This window comes from Hyaena hyaena, unplaced genomic scaffold, assembly GCF_003009895.1.
Source record: "Hyaena hyaena isolate Hyena2069 unplaced genomic scaffold, ASM300989v1 scaffold_19, whole genome shotgun sequence".
In the NCBI taxonomy this organism is placed as follows: Eukaryota; Metazoa; Chordata; class Mammalia; order Carnivora; family Hyaenidae; genus Hyaena; species Hyaena hyaena.
Window position 1 is genome coordinate 3,750,014 of NW_024080651.1, and position 18,729 is coordinate 3,768,742.

At 47.0% G+C, this 18,729-nt stretch overlaps 2 protein-coding genes across 8 annotated transcripts in view; one reads left to right on the forward strand and one right to left on the reverse strand.

Annotated features, from left to right (window-relative positions):
- Positions 1-273: 273 nt before the first annotated feature.
- On the reverse strand, positions 274-5,756 carry RHBDD3 (rhomboid domain containing 3). 5 transcript variants are annotated; one of them, XM_039225896.1, is made up of 7 exons: positions 5,626-5,696; positions 4,941-5,088; positions 3,150-3,338; positions 2,135-2,518; positions 1,049-1,211; positions 687-959; positions 274-599 (listed from the first exon to the last, which is right to left on the reverse strand). In XM_039225896.1, the coding sequence occupies exons 3-7, from the start codon at positions 3,295-3,297 to the stop codon at positions 422-424; spliced, it is 1,146 nt and encodes a 381-aa protein (XP_039081827.1). In that variant the 5' UTR covers positions 3,298-3,338; positions 4,941-5,088; positions 5,626-5,696; the 3' UTR covers positions 274-421. The 5 variants fall into 5 exon arrangements, with proteins under 5 accessions (XP_039081827.1, XP_039081826.1, XP_039081828.1 ...); XM_039225895.1 differs by lacking the exon at positions 5,626-5,696 and adding an exon at positions 5,267-5,352; XM_039225897.1 differs by lacking the exon at positions 4,941-5,088 and having other exon boundaries at positions 5,626-5,756.
- A 40-nt stretch (positions 5,757-5,796) lies between these two features.
- EWSR1 (EWS RNA binding protein 1) overlaps positions 5,797-18,729 on the forward strand; it is a 28,047-nt gene continuing 15,114 nt past the window's right edge. For all 3 annotated transcript variants that reach the window (XM_039225891.1, XM_039225892.1, XM_039225893.1), the window contains exons 1-5: positions 5,797-5,887; positions 9,863-9,899; positions 10,041-10,092; positions 12,537-12,660; positions 16,944-17,130. In XM_039225891.1, the coding sequence (XP_039081822.1) occupies positions 5,875-5,887; positions 9,863-9,899; positions 10,041-10,092; positions 12,537-12,660; positions 16,944-17,130 (413 nt within the window). In that variant the 5' untranslated portion in view covers positions 5,797-5,874. The remainder of the gene's footprint in view (positions 5,888-9,862; positions 9,900-10,040; positions 10,093-12,536; positions 12,661-16,943; positions 17,131-18,729) is intronic.

The window sequence follows — 18,729 nt, forward strand, 5'->3', positions numbered from 1 at the left end:
GCATTCCTGGAGGAAGGTCCCCGTGTAGGCTGAGACCTAAGGCTGGGTAGAAAGTAGCTGGGAAACCAGTGATGAAGATTGCTCCTCTGCAGAGGGTCTTCTATGCCCCGAGGTGGAGGCCGTAGCCTCCTGAGAAAGAGGCTAAACAGGAAGCCTGGTCTCTGCACATCAGGGAGCTGTTCTCCTGAAATCAGTCATTCCCTCACCGCTCATTCATTCGTCCCCCTACTGCCAACACAAAAGAGTCAGACACAACTGCTGCCCCCGAGGAGGTCTAGGTTGAAAAATGAACTGTTTTTATTCTGAGTAGAGCCAGGGTGGGGTGCTGGAGGGGCTTCTCCTGCACACCGTGACTCTCGGCAGACAAGGATGGGGCTCTGACTCCCCAAACATAGGCTAAGCCCCTTGTCACCCTGCTGTGCTAGGGGGGACCAGGGCCCTTGGGGTGGGCGGGCCCGCCCCGCCCCTGAGTCACTAAGGCCTCAGTGCCCACCTCCCCTTCAACCAGTAGGGACACAGCACCCTCCACTCGGCCCGTGGCTGCCAGTGCCACCACGGCCTGCTCTGTGGGGAAGCCCATGCGCTCCAGCTGCTGCAGCCTGTGGGATGGGGGGACAGGCAGGGAATGTCAGGGCCACCTCCAGCTCCTGCACCAGGGAACCCCACCCGCCGCCCACACACCTTACCGCAGAGAGGAGACAGAGGACTTAGACAGCCACAGCGGGCCCTCAGGACACCGGGCCGGCCTCTCAAGGAGGGAGGCCTGAATCCCCTCCTGCAGCATCTGCTCCTCCAGGGCCGCCCACAGCGGGGCCCCTGCACGGAAGATGGGCCCGGTCCAGGCCAGGCCCACCTCTGTGGAGCCCTCCCAGGTCAGCTGCACAGGCCCCAGGCCTGGCGGGAGGTGGGCTGAGCCTTCGCTAGGGGAGGCCATGTAGGGAGGTCCAGGGGCGGGAGGCCTGGGGGAGCAGAAGTAGAAGAGGGCGTGACTGCCAGCCACCGACACGGCATCCACCGGCAGGGCCGCTGTCATCGGCATCCCTCTCACCTCACTCCGGCAGGATGGGTGACCGGCAGCTCGGCCAGGCCACCTGGGGTGGGAAGGAGTCTGACGGGCCAGCACCCCGCCAGGGCCCTGCACAGGACGCCCTCCTGCAATGCTTGCAGCCGCCGCTCAGAGGGCTCCAGCCACCGGAAGGCTCCAGCTGCATCTGTCTGCCCAGGGCAGGGCAGCCGGTCAAGGAAAACCAAAACCAGCCAGGGGTGAGCCCACACTGCACGCCAGGCCCTGGGCCAAGTGTGTGGCAGGCATTCCCTCACGTCTCCTCACTATGGCCCAGCAAGGGGTGTGTTGTCATCCTAGTCAGCAGTGGAGGTTCTAGGAAAAGGGACCTGCATGAAGCTACTCACCCAGTAAGGGGGGTTGACAGGTGTGTCTCCCCACATCTCAGGCATCCCCTGCCTTCTCGGTTCCCAGAGCCCTGTGAGACCTTTCAGGTCTGACTCAAGGCCCACCCTTGTACCCACTGACATCCCCCTCACTGCCCTCAGCCAGGGCAACATACTCCCCACTGCAGGATACGGCCAGGCCTGGGCAACTGGTGTCCGCAATTCTAAAAAGCCACTGTTCCCTCCAAAGGCACGGTTTCCCCAACAGGCATTAAGCATTTTTGGAGCAAGAGCCTGTGTTCAATGCACCTGCACCACCAGCCACAGGTGTTCTGCCTTTCAGTGATGAGCCTGGGGCTCACTCTCACCCTGGCCTTGCACTTCCTGCACCCTCTGCCTGGCCTGCTCCCTTTTTCACTCCCCGAACCCCTCATCCTGCACAGCTCAGTTCAGATGCCCCCTCCACAGGGGAGGGCCACGTTAGGTGGCTCCTTGGGCCACTTGTGCCCTCCCGGGCTCCCCTTTAAATTGTAGTTGGCGCCTTCACCTGGCCATTAGCCCTCAGCCGCACCCCTGCCCAGAGTCTGGCCAGAAGAGGGCTCAGAGGTGCTCCCAGAATATGTTTGCACAGCTTTCCGTTACTGTGGAACCTGACCACCTTGTGCTGCTTCCAGCCCAGGCACTCTGGGGGCCCAGCCACACAACCCACATGTCCACACAGGCCCTGGACCCAGGCAAAGGATACAGGCCAGGCCAGCAAGGAGGCCGCACAATAGCTGCAGGAAGGGTGGCTCGGAGCTGATCACTGGTGTCAAGACAAGCAGCAACCACGGCAGCAACCGCGGTGGCAGTAGCTGCTGGGGCTGTCTAGGGTGGTAACTCTGCCCTGCCAGCATGGCCAGGTGGACGGGCATGTAGCCACAGCCACCAGCTGCGCGGGACACCCCAAGGCCCGCCAGCAGCACACCCATTAGCCCAGCAGCCAGGGCAAGCAGGGCAGAGGCATGCAGGAACCGCAGTGTGCCCAGGCGGCACTCCTGCCACCAGCCCAGTGTGGGCAGGAGCAGCAGGCTCAGGAGGAGGCCAGGTAGGGTCATGTGGCCCAGGACGTGGGTTAGCAGGCGGTGCGCTGGGAGAGAGAGGGAGCTTATGTGCCAGGTTAGCGGCCCTAAGTCCCAAGACTGTCCCAGGGTGGTAGTTACCCTCTGTAGCACACCCACTAAGCCAGCCTCCTCTCCCCAGGAGCCAGTCTGCCCACTGCCAGCACTGTAATCACTCATGAAGGGGACCAAGGGCTTCTAAATGCTGTGGCTGCTCCCCGGCTGCGTTAACAGGAAGATGCTGGCGACGCCACTCAGTCTTCTCAACAGCAACCCAACCATGGCTGAGTCACTTAACGTCTGCTGGGAACTACTCAGCTGGGGTCACTCCTCAGACTCCCAGAACCTCCTGAACATTCCCCGACTAAGCTGGAGGCCTTAGTTCTTATTTTAAGAGAAAACCACCAAAAAAGGAAGCCATCTGAAAAGAATACCTACTCCCAGGCTCCCACCGCTCTGCTGGCTCCTCTGCCTGTGCTCTGCCCTCCCTTCCGGGCTGTGGATGAGCTGGACATGCTCCTGTCCAAGGCCAACCTTCCCCCGGGGCACTGGGTCCTCTCCCTGCTTGACCAGTGCACGATGCATGCCACTCCCGGGAACTGGTCTTAGGCCCTACCTAAGTCTCCTGCCTCTTTCAAGGTCCATGGGGCCAGCCCTCACCCTGCCAAGGGTCCAGCAGCAGCTCCGGGGCCAGGACAAGGCTGGGGCCAGCCCCCAGCAGCCATAGGCTGCTCAGCAGCAGCATCAGAACGGAGGAGGCGAGAGGCAGCGCCAGGGATGGGAGGCCAGGGCGGCCTCTGGCCTGCATAGCGTGGCTGGAGGTGTCAAGAGTGTTCTTGGGGCTGTGTGCTAGGAGAAAAGGAAAACAAGAACAACAGTAATTATTGCGATTTTTATCCAACTTCCTTTCAACTACCCTCCCAACGGCTCCATTTTACAGAAGTAGAAACTTAAGCTGGAGAGGCAGGCCCAGCAACTCAACCACAGAGGAGCTCGGCCCCTAACCATGTGCTTAGCCATCTTGCCACCCCTTCTGCCCGTGGGAGGGTAGGGAGGGGCCAGACCAAAAGGGCTGTGAGTTGAGCTGGCACTCTGGACTCCCAAAAGAGGGGTGCAGCACCCCAGGACAAACTCAGGGCCATCTCCAGCTTTCCTCTGCCTCCCTCTTCTCTTGGGTTGCAGACCAGCCACCTTCCTCTCCCCTCCCCTCCACTATGCCCAGCCTTAGAGCTCTAGAGGGGCTCAGCTGCCCTTGACACAAGGGGTGAGGCCAGCCAATGGGCAGGCGGATTAGGAAGGGGGTGAGGCAGAAGGGCTGCGTAAGGAGCAAGAGTCCCACACCCTGAGTGCAAAGGAGGACACATTCCCTTTCTTCAGCTTTGAGCACAGCCCCTCTGGCCCTATCCCTCCTTTTTGCAGGAAGGTGCCAGTATTCCCTCTACTCCTTCCGCTGTGCATTCCTGGACAAGTATTTCATCCTCTGAGCCTCTCCTTCCTCATCTGTAAAATGGGGATTAAGAAAATCCTTTCCTCATAGGATGAGAAAAAGGAATGGACTAAGGCAGGGCCCAGACCACAGCTCCTGCTGTAGCCACCCCAGCTAGTTGTGGGAGGAGGCAGAGATGGCCAGCCGCCAGCAAGGGGGGCCTCAGCACGGAAGCAGCTGCTCCAGCCTAGCTGGTCTAGTCTGGCCCTCAAAAAAGCCAATTCCCAGCCCACAAGGCACAAGCCTTGCTGAAACCTCCTCACCCCTGGCCAAGCCTGTGTCAAGACTCCCAGTGAGCAGATTTCATGAGGCAGAAAGCAAAAGCCCAGAGGCAAGAAGAGTGCTTCATCTGCTCCTTTCCCAAGGGCAACCTCAGTATCAAAATCCTCCTGCAAGTTTCCTGCAGGAAAAATGTAGAAAGCCCGTCTGCCTGCACTATCCCTCCCATCTCTCCAATAGGCAAACTCTTATATACCCCTTGAAGTCCAGTTCAAGGGTCCCTGTCCCTTGCCCTGGCCCACCACATCACGGGTCATAGATCTTATCCTATCTAGTGAGCACAGTTTGGCCTGTCTTTTTTCCTGAGCAGATGGTCTAAGCAGGGGGCAGGTGGAGTGCCCCCTCTTACTCATCCCCAAGTTTCCCATATGTGTTCACTGAAAGAGAGACACTGGCTTGGCTCCAGGTCCTGCTGAAAGATTTGGGTGAGTCCTTCCCTTCCTTGGGCCTGAGCACCTGTTTGGGGAGACTAGACTGAGTCCAGAAAGGCAGACAGGTGCCAGCCTTGCCCAGAGCCAAGACACCCACCGCAAGCCCCCTCCTTCACCTTCACAACCATCGAATCCATGGGCACCTTACAAGGGTGAAAGACTTGCACATGGACAAACAGAACTGGGACTAGAATCCTCTGGGCCTCAGTCTCTTCATCAATAAAATGGGGCTATGCACCAACAGGCCCTGCCTACCTTACTAGGAAACCCGGAGGACAGAATGAGAAGACAAGGACGGGGAAGATTCTTCTGAGCAATAGCGTGGAGGGTCCCAGGGGGTGGGTCGGTTCAGCTTTGTCAGTTAGGAAAAGTACACAAATTCCTTGGGCCTCAGTTTCCCCTTCTGTAAAAACATGGGTAATGGATGAGGCTGTGCTAAAAGGGCATTCTCAAACTTGACCGTTACTGGGGCGGGGGTGGGGGGCTCTTAGGATCCGGCGCTACGTTCGGACCTCCGATCTAGCCCACCGGCCTCGGCCCCCTCCCCCCTCCGGCCCAGGCCACGTGTCCCGGGTACTCACTGCAGAGCGCGCCGCCCCCCCTCCCGCCCCCGGAATGCCAGGTGGGGGCCCCCGGCTGGGAGTCGGGGGACTCTGGCTTCCCGGCGAGGCTCGAGAGCCCCGAGCTCATTCGGCTTGCACTCGGACGCGTGACCCCGGCGAAGCGGGCGGGCCACCCCCGCCCCCCGTCCCCCGCCGCCCGCCGATTAGTCAGCAGTTGTTCTAGGCCCGGGTCCCTTCCCCCAGCCCTCCCGCCGGCTTCCGTGTCCCTCCAAGGCAGACTCTTCAGAGACGGTCCCTAGAGCCAGTGGACGCAACCATTCCAAACAGCTTAGCCTTGCACGGAGAATCACTCCGGCTTGATACCAAGACCCGCTCACCCGCCTCTCCGGACCCTTCGGTGCTAGTTTCGCCCGCACGTCACGTCCAGCACCCTTTAGAGAACATTAGGACAAGAGTTGCGGGCGAGAAGGACGAGAAGGCTGTGGTTCATCCCTCCTTCCCTCACCCCTGTGGCCTGGCCCGATGGTAGCGCCCGAGGTTGCGGGTTTCGCGCCTGCGCAGTGCGGCGCCTAGAGGGAAAGCGAGAGGGAGACGGACGTTGAGAGAACGAGAAGGAAGGAGAGAAAATGGCGTCCACGGGTGAGTGTGGTGGAACCGCGGTCGCGCCGGCGACGGCCTGGACACCCAAATTTGGGGCCGCTTGTCTCAGGGGGTGGCCGGAACGACTGAATAGAGTTGCGGAGAAGGGTGTGAGGTATCCTCCGTGGCCCGACGAGCTCGAGGGCCCGCGTTCTCCTCCCCTCCCCCCACCGGGAAGGCCGGTTCTGGAATCTTCCGGCGCCCCCGGCGCGCGGGGTGCATGCGGCAGCGGGTGCGCGCGGGGCCTGCCGCGGTCTCCATTGTGTGGCGGCCGTCGGGCCTCGCGCTCCGGGCTGCTCGCCACGTGGGCGGGGCCTTTGGCCTCCGGGCCCCCGCGTGGGGATGGGGGGTAGGGCTCGGCAAGGCCTCCGGTCCGACACCCTTAAACCCGAGCGCGGTCGGGGGGGGGGGGCGGTCTACGGCTGCTCAAGAAGTCGCAGCGCTGCCGCTTCTGTGATTCACAACCCCCATTTCTAGGGAGGCGGCTCAATCTGGGGGGCGATTCTGCTTCCCCGAGGAGCCCGGGGCATAAACAAACAAACAAAAAAGGCATCGCGGGTTTGTGAGCCGAAGGGTGCGGACCTATGAGCAGGCGCCCCGTCATGGCTTGGTCGGCAGGGGCGTCCGGTGTGGTCGAGCTGCCCTCTTGGCGGGTTCCAGCCCCAAACCGAACTTCTGCCCGACTGGGCTTTGGGCGGAATGGCTTCCCCCTGCAGAGCACCTTCTCGCAAGCGGCTGCAACCCCTCCACCCCCCAGCTTGTTTCTTACTGTTATTAATCCCACCGTCTTTTCTCTTCAAAAAGCAATTAAGTGGCTTCCTAGGGCCATTTTTCAACAAATGCCGAGGGAAGTCCGTTGTATAATAAGACCAGCCCGGATCGCGAGGCCAGAAATCCCTACTGAAAGGAAATTCTGGCCTCTTTGACCTAGGAGAAACAAAAGGTCCAAATCGGCAAGAATTATTCTTAAGCAGTCGTCTCGCACGTTTATTCCACTAGGTTGAGCTGGGAGCCTTGTTTATTTCATGGACCGATACAAGAGAGGGAAAGGAGACGCACGCTGGACTTTGAAAGAAAGCCCGGGGTGGGGGTGGGGAGTTCGACTGTGATAATCTAGGGTGGCTTTTGATGCGTGAGTTGTTTAACCTTGTAGCCTAAACATCACTGGCAGTTGGTAGCCTGTTTGTGCACTAACCTGCGGTTTTTGGTAGGGTGGGGCATTTTTGCCTCTGGGGGTATTCTTAGGCCCTCTAACACCCGGCCTTTGAACCGGCGGTAGAAGCGGAGGGAAGACCGGAAAAGCTCTGGTTCCTTCCGAGATTTAATTTGAAACGGGTCCAGAATCCAGCAACTTAAGGACAATTTTAAGTCTTCCCTGTTGCGTGATCAGTAATCAGGCAGGTAAATGCTGCCTGTTAGTGCCAGGGTTCAGAGTGCCCATAGAAGAGAGGACTCTGAAATACCACAGTCCGAGACATCCTGGTGGAAAGTGGTTTCCTTAGAGCCTTTTCCACCTTCCTCTTCCTTGCGGTGTTTGAATTTTGTAAGCGGGGGAGTGCTCCTCTCCCTTCCCTGTTTAAGTGTTGCGAGTCACAATGTGTATGGTGAAATTTTTGCGTGGCTGCACATGCCAGTTTCCTGGTCTACTTTGCCCAAACTGTTTTTTGGAAACCTCTATGTACTGTATTAGAATTACAATTGCATTTTATGTAGACACACAATATTAGGCCAGATGAAGGATCTTAAATCCATGACTTTGGTTTCCATACTTTCAAAATGAAGGAGTGATGTTAGATCTTCTAAGAGCTTCTTGGGCCCTGAACTTCTTGACCTTATAGAATAGAAAAGTATTTGGTTCCCACAAAATTACCCCATACTGACTTTAACTCATTATGTACTATGAAGCTCTAAATCTCTACTGTTTGGATAGTGAGTACCTTGAAGTATCTAAAAGTCACTACTTTGGGTAATGTTAGATGTGGGTTTTTTTCCCTCATGTACGTTACAGATAAAAAAGTGAAGTCTGTGTCCACTTTAACAAAGAATTAAAATGCAAACTCCCAAGTAACCAGAATTCAAACCAAGAAATAAAACATTGCCAGCACTCTACAGGCCCCCATCTCCTCAACCTGTCCTGTATTTTTAGTGGAGTCTTCTGGCTGCATGTTTGAGGGTTAAAAACAAAGCATAACTGACTGCTAAGAAAAAAAATCTGACTGTTGTGTAACTTTTTGAGTCCATAAAATTTACCTACAATGTAGGTAAAATATGGGTAAGTTCTCAGCAAACAAATTTGCTACCTCCCTTAGCCCACCAGCGTGGGACTAATTGGGCTGGTTTCATGCTGATCTGAGATCATTCCTTATTCCATATCAGCTTTGCCAGTTTTCTGTTTTACATAACTGTTCTGTGTAAAAGTCCTTTTCAAAGTTAAACTTATATGTCAGCAATTTAGAATAATTTTTCACACAAGACACCTCAGCAAAATGTAGATTGAAATATTTTATTTTTGATGCTTCGTTTGTTTTGTGAATACCACGTGGAAGACGTGATTTTTGCAGTTATTTTTGATGCAGTATATAGAAAGCATGATTTGTGCTGTTGAAAATGCTTAAGTTTTAGCCTTCAAATGCCTTAAGCTCGTCTTGAACAAATCAATTTGTTCATTATACAAAGCCTTTGGGCATTTGATTTGATCATGTTGAATCTGGGTTCTGTGTTAAGGCTGTACTGAGGAAGGAAAGTAGTTAAGGTAGAGAGTAGAAAGGTTACCCTACTGGAGAGATGGAATCAGCAAAATGCTCTCAGGCCAGGTGGACTGTGAGGCAGGCTTTGGATGGAGTGTGGGGTAGATAGAAGCCCATCCGAGAAGAGCTGAGATCTCCACTGTTGCTTTCAAATGAAGGGCTACTTTCTGATTGGAAAAGAAAGGACCCTTTTGTTTAGTACTAATGGCAGTACTGTCTTGGCATAGAAGAAGAAAAGTATTTCCTGTGGATAGCAAAGCATTGGGCAGAATGTTTAAAAATAATTAACTTTTGAAATAAATGTGTGTCGAGTTAAGTAGTGCTGTGATAACTTCGTAATCATTTTATTTTCTGTTTTCACTACTTGTAGACACCTCAGGGGACCAGAGTTTTTTTAGTCCCTTTCTGTGCATGTTGTAAATCTCACATGAAAAGGAAAATTATGGGAAGGATTATGTAGAAAGAGAATGGAAGAAAAGTGGATTCGTTTGTTTTCTTTAGAATTTAAATCTTTTTGAGTTTTAAAAAGATGATGTTACCTAAAACCAAATTACTCCCATGCTTTCTTCTCTGACAGTTTTCAGATTCTGTCTTAACTGCTGGGATTTATATTGTATGTAGCTTTTGACTTCGTGTACGAATGTAGCCCTGATACAGTTAGGAAAGCCTTTAAAACACTGGATTGGGATGGCTGTCCTTTTTGCCATTCCATGTCACAGTCCTGCTAGGCAATTTTGGCTGGTGTAACTGCTAATAGGGAGTGATAGAAAAACCAGTTTTTGAGGAGATGTAGCGACTAATGTACCCCCTCTGATGTTAACCATCGTAATATTGTGGCAAGCCTCATTTTTATATGAAGGTAAAACTTCTGATCTTGTTGGTTCATCGTGTTTTTTGTTAGTCTTAGGATGATGATCCTGTATTTGAAATGACAGCCTGCACTTAAGGGGCTGGTCATGGGAACCTTCAAAGTAGCTCTGCCAAATCAGCTGATCCTGATCTCATTAGTTGGCACTATATTCAAACTTTCTGAGTTTAACTGGCTTAGACTTACTTTTGGTTTGATGTTGAGAGGAAAGAGGTACTCATTGGGACCTGTATTGGCCTGTACTTTCTCTCAACAGTTTAAAGACTTTTATCTTCCTGCCACCTTAATTCCTTCCCCCTTTTTTTCCCTTCTTGTTTCCTCTGCTGACTTGACCTTATTTTCTCTCCTTGTTTCCTCTAGATTACAGTACCTACAGCCAAGCTGCAGCCCAGCAGGGGTAAGTCAGTCTTCTGTAACAGTACTTTGGGTGTGATTGATTATAATGTTTTTAGAATACCAAGGCTCCTAGAGTTATAGAGAATTTGTAAGGGAATCTGAATGTTCTATATTCAGTTCTTGAATTTAATTTCTCTTACAGCTACAGTGCTTACCCCGCCCAGCCCACTCAAGGATATGCACAGACCACCCAGGTAATCTTTAAGATAATTATATATGGTTGCATCTCCAAGCAAAATTTTTCTGTCAGCCATTAAAGCAATAACTAATACCGTTGTTTTTTTTTAAGACTCTTTTTTTTTGTTTTGTTTTTTAATGTTTTTTAACGTTTATGCATTTTGGAGAGACAGAGTGTGAGCAGGGAAGGGTCAGAGAGGGAGGGAGACACAGAATCCGAAGCAGGCTCCAGGCTCTGAGCTGTCAGCACAGAGACCAATGCGGGACTCAAACTCACAAACTGCAAGATCATGACCCAACCCAAAGTTGGAAGCTTAACCGACTGAACCACCCAGGTGCCCCCAAATAATACAGATATTTCTTAAAAATCCTGTAATAGAAAAGTATACTGTATGTGTAGTCATAAAAATACCCAGGTGTTTTAAGCTTTTTTTCTTAAATGTTTTATTTATTTCTGAGAGAGAGAGAGTAACAGCGTGAGCAGGGGAGGGTCCAGAGATAGAGAGGGAGACACAGAATCTGAAACAGGCTCCAGGCTCTGAGCTGGCTGTCAGCACAGAGCCCGACACGGGGCTTGAACCCACGAACTGTGTGATCGTGACCTGAACCGAAGTCGGACGCTTAACTGACTGAGCCACCCAGGCGCCCCCAGGTGTTTTAAACTTTTACAATGGGAGTGAAATGATGCCATTCTCAAACTGGGAATTGTTAGCCCTCCATGCCTTTCTAGGATCATTTCTCAAGTTAAGTGCCTTACTTTGTGCTTGGTCCTTCTACATACTGTATTCTGTTTAAATTTAATTTTATTATACAGCAGTTCTGTAGAGGGAGGTGTTATTAGGACATTTTGCAGATATAAAAAAAATTGCAGTTTATAGATATATCATTTGCCAGCTTTCATACAGTGTATGGCTGCTTAGTTACAGAGCCTCTGAGCTCTTTGCAGTACATGAGTTTGTGTTTAAAAGCCGAGGCCGGGGTGCCTGGATGACTCAGTTGGTCAGTTAAGTGCCTGACTTTGCCTCAGGTCGTGATCTCATGGTTTGTGAGTTCGAGCTCTGCATCACTGCTTGGAGCCTGCATTACATTCTGTCTCCCTTCCTCTCTACCCTCCCCACCCCCACACATTTGTGTTCTCTCTCAAAACAAAAAAACAAAAACCTCAAATTGGGGTACCTGAGTGGCTCATTGGTTAAGCGTCCAACTTCATCTCAGGTCATGATCTTAAAGTTAGTCACTTTGAGCCCCATGTTGGGCTCTGTGCTGACAGCTCAGAATCTGGAGTCAGCTTCAGATGTTGTTTCCCTCTCTCTGCCCCTCCCCCACCCTCACTGTGTCTCACTGTCTCTCAAAAAATATTTTTAAAAAATTTTTAGATAATAAAAACTCAAGTGAATATAAAGTTTAAAAAAAAAAAAAGCCTAGACCAACAGGTATTAGAAACTATCATCCTAGTGTTCTTAAGATGGCTTCAAATTCTGAAATGATCCATGGCATTAAATGGATACTAATAACTCTTCTATGGAAACATTCTAGGACAACAGATTGTGAAGTGCCTGGCATATCTTACATAATTGGTCATTCAATCTAGAATGTAATCTTGCTATTATCTGGAAGAATACCTCATTCCTTGCCAGGTTTTAAGTATTATTAACTAAAGCCCAAGTTCAAAAGACTGCCCTTGATATGTTAACCTTAAGGAGACACATGGTGTTCTAGTTTGTTTTATTTTGTTTTTTTTGTTTTGTTTTGTTTTTTTGTTTTTTAAATGTTTTATTTATTTCTAGGAGAGAGAGAGACAGCGTGAACAGGGGAGGGTTAGAGAGAGAGGGAATCACAGACTGAAACAGGCTCCAGGCTCCGAGCTGGCAGTCAGCACAGAGCCCGACGCGGGGCTCGAACCCACGAACCGCGAGATCATGACCTAAGCGAAAGTTGGACGCTTAACTGACTAAGCCACCCAGGCGCCCCTAGTTTGTTTTATTTTGAAGTGATATAATAGTTTTTACATCTTTATGTCAGACTGAAAATCTAGTTTTAAAATCAAGATTTTAATCCCATTTTCTTTTCCTTTCCCTTGGTTTATTTTGTCTTCCTAACGTTTGTTTCCAGTTGCTAAAACTGCTGCACTAAGTGTTGGCAATTAGACACCTGTTCCCCTGTTGCCCATCCCTTGAGAGTCTCTTGGTAATCTCCTGTATGTTAACTGAGATTTTGCCTAATTATCTCAGGAGCTTTTTTGTAGTTAGGTTTGTGAAAATATGAGTGAATTAGAAAAGGAAAAACCAGCATTTGTGATAATGTAATCACTTGTCTGCTTTTTTTCCCAATCTTTTTACTAGAAAATGGTATTTTTGGCTTTGGTTCTCCCAATTTAGAAACTCAGAAATAAGTCAATCCATTTTGTTGTTAAAATACAAGGTTTATGTATGATCTTCTTGCATGCGTTTTCTTTGAGCAGGCATATGGGCAGCAAAGTTATGGAACCTATGGACAGCCCACTGATGTCAGCTATACCCAGGCTCAGACCACTGCGACCTATGGGCAGACTGCCTATGCAACTTCCTATGGACAGCCTCCTGCTGGTAGGGTCTGCCTTGGAAAGACTTTTGGGTCATAGCCCCTGGGTGTGTCTTTAGAATCTTGTTACTTATGCTGTATATTCTGGTCCATACTTTGGCATCTGGGGATCCTTTATTTTTAGGAGGAGCGCTTTTTTTTTGGTCTCTTTTTTTCCTTTCCCTTACGTTCTTCTAAAGGACCTGTAATAGAATGTGGGTGGGATAATTTTCTGTTAACTATTTCATACAGTGTATTGAATAATTTCATAACAAAATGGAGAATATATAAAAGGTTATGCTAATGGTAATACTGGGTAAGAATGAGCCTTCTTAAAGTGAGCTGCTTAAAATCAAACTGATTTTCACATCTGTTTGCTTCATCTGATAGTGTACCCTCTACTTTTTGTTTTGTGCTTTCCACAGTAGAAGGGACCAGTACAGGTTTGACTATCCTGCTCATTCTTGCATGGGAAATGCTTTCCATCTTGTCTAACCCTGTAATGTTGACCCTTTAGGTGTTTTCATCTGTTTAACCCTCAAACTTTCTAACATCACACACAACAAGGTGCTAATGAGAAATTGCTTCAGGTGCCATTCTCAGATCCATGTCCTTTTCTTTATGTGATTTGGGGAAAGGTTATGCTTTATTTTACATTATTTTGTGTCAGGCCCTAATAATAGCTCACCTTCCCAAAGGTATTTCAGATAACTATTCCCCAGCTGATTTCCTCCTATTCCCTGAAGAATAGATTGCATGAGTAGATTTATTTAGAGGAACAGACTGCTACCCTGCATGTAATGTTTGTCTCTTGGTTGGTTTCCAATCCAGGCACATTTTATTTTCTGTTTTAAATGTTAATGAGTTATTTTAATTCATAGTATGTCTTAATAGGATTCCAAGGAGCTAAAAAATAAACTGCTTTGAGAATTAGAACGAAGTATACCCTAATACTAGGATTGAGTGGAATATGTGAAAAATTTACAAGAATTTTTACGTTTATTGTTTCCACATAACATTTTAGAATCCCTACCTTCTCCCCACCCACCCACTCTCATCTTTTATTGTTATAAGAGAATATTGAATACAGTAGTCTTAAAGATTTAAAAACTCTTAATTTTTCAACTATTTTTAGTTCCCCATTATATTAATCCATCTTTAGTAGGGGGAAACCTATATGTGTAATTTATCTCGTTCAGTGACAGTGTCCTGGATTTGATGGGAAGAATTTCCTAATCTGTGTAACTAATGCAGATCTTATATATATAGCATGAGAGATGTTTGCACATTCTCTTGGTGTTAGTACTGGAAGAAAAGCTGGAACTAGAACCTTGCAGTTTGAATCGTGAGATTTGATTTTGAAATCATGAGGTGAACTTTACATATTTAAGCTATTAGAGTTTTTTATCGATGATAATAAGCATACAGCATTGGTTTCAGGTATACAACATGTTTCCATATTTGTATATGTTGTGAAATGATTGTCACAGTAATTCTCGTAACATCTGTTGGTACTTGTAGTCCTCAAATTTTTTTCTTGCAATGAGAACATTTAAGATCTAGTCAACTTTGAAATACACAGTATAGCTTATTAACTATAGTCAGGTTGCTGTACATTACATCCCTGGCATTGATTTATTTTGTAACCAGAAGCTTTTAACTATCTTCACTCAATTTTAAAAACAACTATCATTGAAAATAAATAATACAGCTTTGATCTACCCTTTGGAGTCTAGATCAACTTTATAAGGACATGATAAATGTTACTTACAGGAAAGGCAGGAGTCTTCTAGGTCCTTGAGAGTCACGTGTTCTCGTCATTAATTGAACAAGTTATACCATGAGCACAAAAATGTTGGACATTCTGATACAGAAACCAGTGGCTTTAATGAGCAAGAGATTGCACTTAAGGACTGTTTGTCTGGATTTTATAGTTTATGGAGAATTATTTATACTTCCCTTAGTGCTCCCATCGGTCTTTGAAGTGTATACATCGAAATTAAACCTGATCAGCAAACTGAGGCTGACCCGAACTAAGTTAGGACCCTTCACAGGTAGTAAGTGGGTTCAGACACACTTCTCTCCTTACGTCATGCTGTCTTTACACATAGAAGTCCTCAAATAGTTACTGGAAGGAATGTATGAAAAGACCCTTTTCTCTTAATAGAGTTTTTGTATTAAACTCTAAGAACAGTGGCCATATAAATCCCATTTCGTTAATTAGAATAGAAATCCTAAACTTCAGTTTTTACCATTCAAGTTGAATAAAAATTTTGGTTGATTTATGTAATATTTACTATCTTTTTCCTTAAAGTCCTCAGTACAGAGGAGAGTGTTGTCTTTTTTGCTGTCAGTCGTTTTTATTGTCATTAAATCATTTGCCCTATTAATTTTTGCTCATTTGCCTGGCTGTTTGTGTGGGTACTACAGATTAAAGATTAATTAACGCAGTGTCTACTACCGTAATCGTTAGCACTACAAGGCTCTAACAGTTACTGCGTAGTTTTAGAACATCTGTAGTTGCCCTGAGCATTCGTAGTTTGTTGTTGTTTTTACTTGCCTTTGTGAATCTTCTAGATGGCCCTGTCATCATGTAGGGGGGAAAATCTGTGTAGGAGGAATAGGGTAGGTGGAAATAGATTCCAGTTAGATTTAAATAAATGAGTGCTTTATATGGTTGACATTAGGACTCTGCAGAGAACTTTTAAATTAAATAAGCAGATGGACGACATGCCAACTCAAAAAACTTCCATTGCTTGAGCTTTCTGTTTTGTGCATTATGTTTTCATATATATTGCAGCCTAGCATTTTGGAGAAGGAAATAACTATCTTTGTGTATAGTTAATTTCAGAATTTACCTAAAATGTTTGGGATGGAGAAGAAACTATTACAGTCTGTCCAACAAGAGGTGATACTTTAGATTGTACAGAGGCAAGTCGGTGTTGGTTTTTGGTTAATAAGTTGTGTGTATAGTGAGGGCACTTAAAGTTTAAGGCCCGAAATCTTAACTAAAATGAGCAGTTTTAATTCAAGATTTGTTTTAAGTACTGAGACTTTTTTTTTTTTTTTACACTTTATTTGTGATGACTTTTTTAGTGGATATAAATGCTGAGAACTAGACCCCAGTTTTTTGTTACGTGGCTTACTTGTGCTCATTGACCTCAGAGGGAGTCACAGAAGAGCTTAGCACCAGGAAAGGTTATAAGATGTCTCACAGGAGGAGGACTCATGTTAGAAGTTGCATATTTGGGGGCCTTTTGTCACACTGCAAGCCCAAATTCTAGATGAAAGGGTTTGCATCCTGCCTGGTCTGGTAGAGGCAGGAACTAGGGAGAGAACCTAGTTCCTTGGTCTGTCTCTTCCCTGTGAGATCAGGTCTTTGTGATACTAACTCTAGGGTCTACTTCCAGTATTGCTGAATAGGAAAAAAAGACCTTTTTTGCTTGTGATTGGTAAAGAAAGGAAGGGATGCAGCTAATGCCATGACAAGCCTGGAATCTCAGGTGGTTTTATTATGTGAAAAACATTGACCTTTTTAAAGGTTATTTGTGGAGTATTAAGTTAAATTAAAATCATTTATCAGAAAGGTCAAATGGGATAATCTTTGTTGGTTGTATTTAAGTAAATATAATTTGTAGTATCTTATTACTCGAGTGCCATTTCAGAATTTGGTGCTGGTAACAAACATCTTTTTAGTTGTTACCTGAAACTAGTAGTATTTTTTTGGAGTGTTCAATCAGTTCTTAAACTCTCCCACTGAAAATTAAACACATGTTCTCTGTGATTCAGTTTCCTTAAACCTGAACTGCCTGTGTTGGAATAATTGGGACTGAAAGCAAAGTAATTTCAAATTACAGGTTTTAATGGTGAAACTATTATCTGGATCATTATTTTTAGCTATTTTAGCAATGTATCATTGTTTTTTCCCTTTCTGGGATGTTTTATTCCTGGTTGAGAGTTTTTTGGGGTACTTAACTAGTTAGTCAATAATATTGTTAAGAAGGCCAACTAGCAAAAGCAGACTTATTCATTCTTGGGGGAGGGTGGTGCAGCAGGGACCTTGTTTTCTGTAACACACCCTATTTCCTCCTTTCTGTTAGGAGTGGTACAGCAAAGGAGAGTGCTTTGCTGAAAACTGGGTACTTTCAGAGAACTTAGGCTTTAAATACTGGCTTGTTGCTGAACTGGAAATACTTAAGGGGTTCAATATTGTGGTTGAAAGTAGGTGGTTTACAAATTGTTCTGTTAATGAGTGTCTAGGCAGATCTCTGAAGAGCCAGAAATCTGATGTAACTCTCCTTTATTCTAGGTTATACTACTCCAACTGCCCCCCAGGCGTACAGCCAGCCTGTCCAGGGGTACGGCTCTGGTGCTTATGATACCACCACTGCTACGGTCACTACCACCCAGGCCTCCTATGCAGCTCAGTCTGCATATGGCACTCAGCCTGCTTACCCAACCTATGGGCAGCAGCCAGCAGCCACCGCACCTGCAAGGTAAGGCCACGCTCACCTACTTCTGATTCGGCAGTGCATCAGCCTATTTACAGTAGAGAGAGCGACTGTGCACACTTAGAGTGTCCAGGATTTCATTCCTTTTTAATGGCTAGTCTTAACATACTTTTAAATGTTGACTGTGTGCTTATAGTCCTCACATTAATGCTCTAGAACACACCACAAATAACATTGTTCTCCATTTAGTAGAGAAATGGTGCCTTCCAGGGGCCAGGATGAGGAACGTCACTGGCCTGATGCTCTAGTTTCAGAAGAGTGACCTTTTAGGATAGGAGGCTATTACCAAACCAGGGGGAAAAAATCAGGTGTGTGGTTTCCCTCACAACAAAGCTGATAGAATTGTACTGTTAATGCTTTTATCTTTAGTTTTATTGGTCTTGTAAATGGGTAATGCCTTTCTCTTTGGGAAGAACATGGCAGTTCACAGTAAAGGGGAGGTGGGAAGTCCTATACTGGTGTCTCAGCTGAAGAAATTGCTATGGTTTTTTCCGTATTGTGTAGTAGCTTGTTTCTCTAAATATCACAGGCAAGTATATATTCTTAACTGGTTACCCTGCTATGGGGTGAATATTTGGGCATACACATTTCATACTCCATGACTAATTAGCAGGTAAACATTATTAATTATTACTTAACAGAAGATTTCAGGTCTTTGCTTTAGGCAATGCACATAGGTGGCATCTGCATACAGTCTTGAAGGAACATTGAATTCTGATTTGAAAGAAGACTTTAGGGAATAAACAAGATCAACTTGTAACCTAGACTTTTTGCCTACTGTAGAGGTAAGAAATTAGCTCTGGCAAACACTCATGAAATTACTTCTAATGTGCACAGTGAGTAATCAGAGCTACTTGGTAGTTTACATCTGCTAGACAGCCTGTGCAGTAGTTAGGTTAAACTCAAGTGATTCTTGTAGGGCTCCATTTCAGTTGACCTAGGCATTTCAGAGTGTTATCAAATGTTTAAAGTCCCATTTGATGATCCATTGCAATGGTATATCCAAGCCGTGGGGTGGGGGTGGGGGGCAAATATATTAATTGGTTTTTATAAATTACTGTTTTTGGTTCCTTTTTTTCCCTCGAGTTTCAATCCTTACCACTTTAAAACTGTCTCGTGACCATTGACAGCTACTCCTCTTTTTTCTACTGGAAAGAGGGGGGCTTGTGACCCATTTCAGCTTGGAGAAAGCAGTACTTCCACATCCTGTCTGGTCTGCCTGCCGATTCTTGGGGGTTTGCTTAAAATAGCTCAAGCTCACTTTGCTACTGTCTTGTTGCAAACTTTTAGGACTGAGAGGTAATAGAAAACCCTGGGCTGGTTGGTTGGTTTTCCTTTGGGATTGGGATTGGTTTGTCGTTTAAGAATACTTCCCAGTTCATCTGAGCATTGGTGGGGGGCAGGTCCCTCCCCTACTCTGGTATTTCCATTATGGAGATTTTCAGGCAAGGTTAGGTTCTTATTAGTGGCAGTCCAAGTTAGGAAAATGTATTATCAGGTCTTTTCCTAATAAGTGAGAAGCATAAAATAACATCCAGTAATCCAAATTTATAAATGCTGTGACTTCTATAAATGTTATTCTAA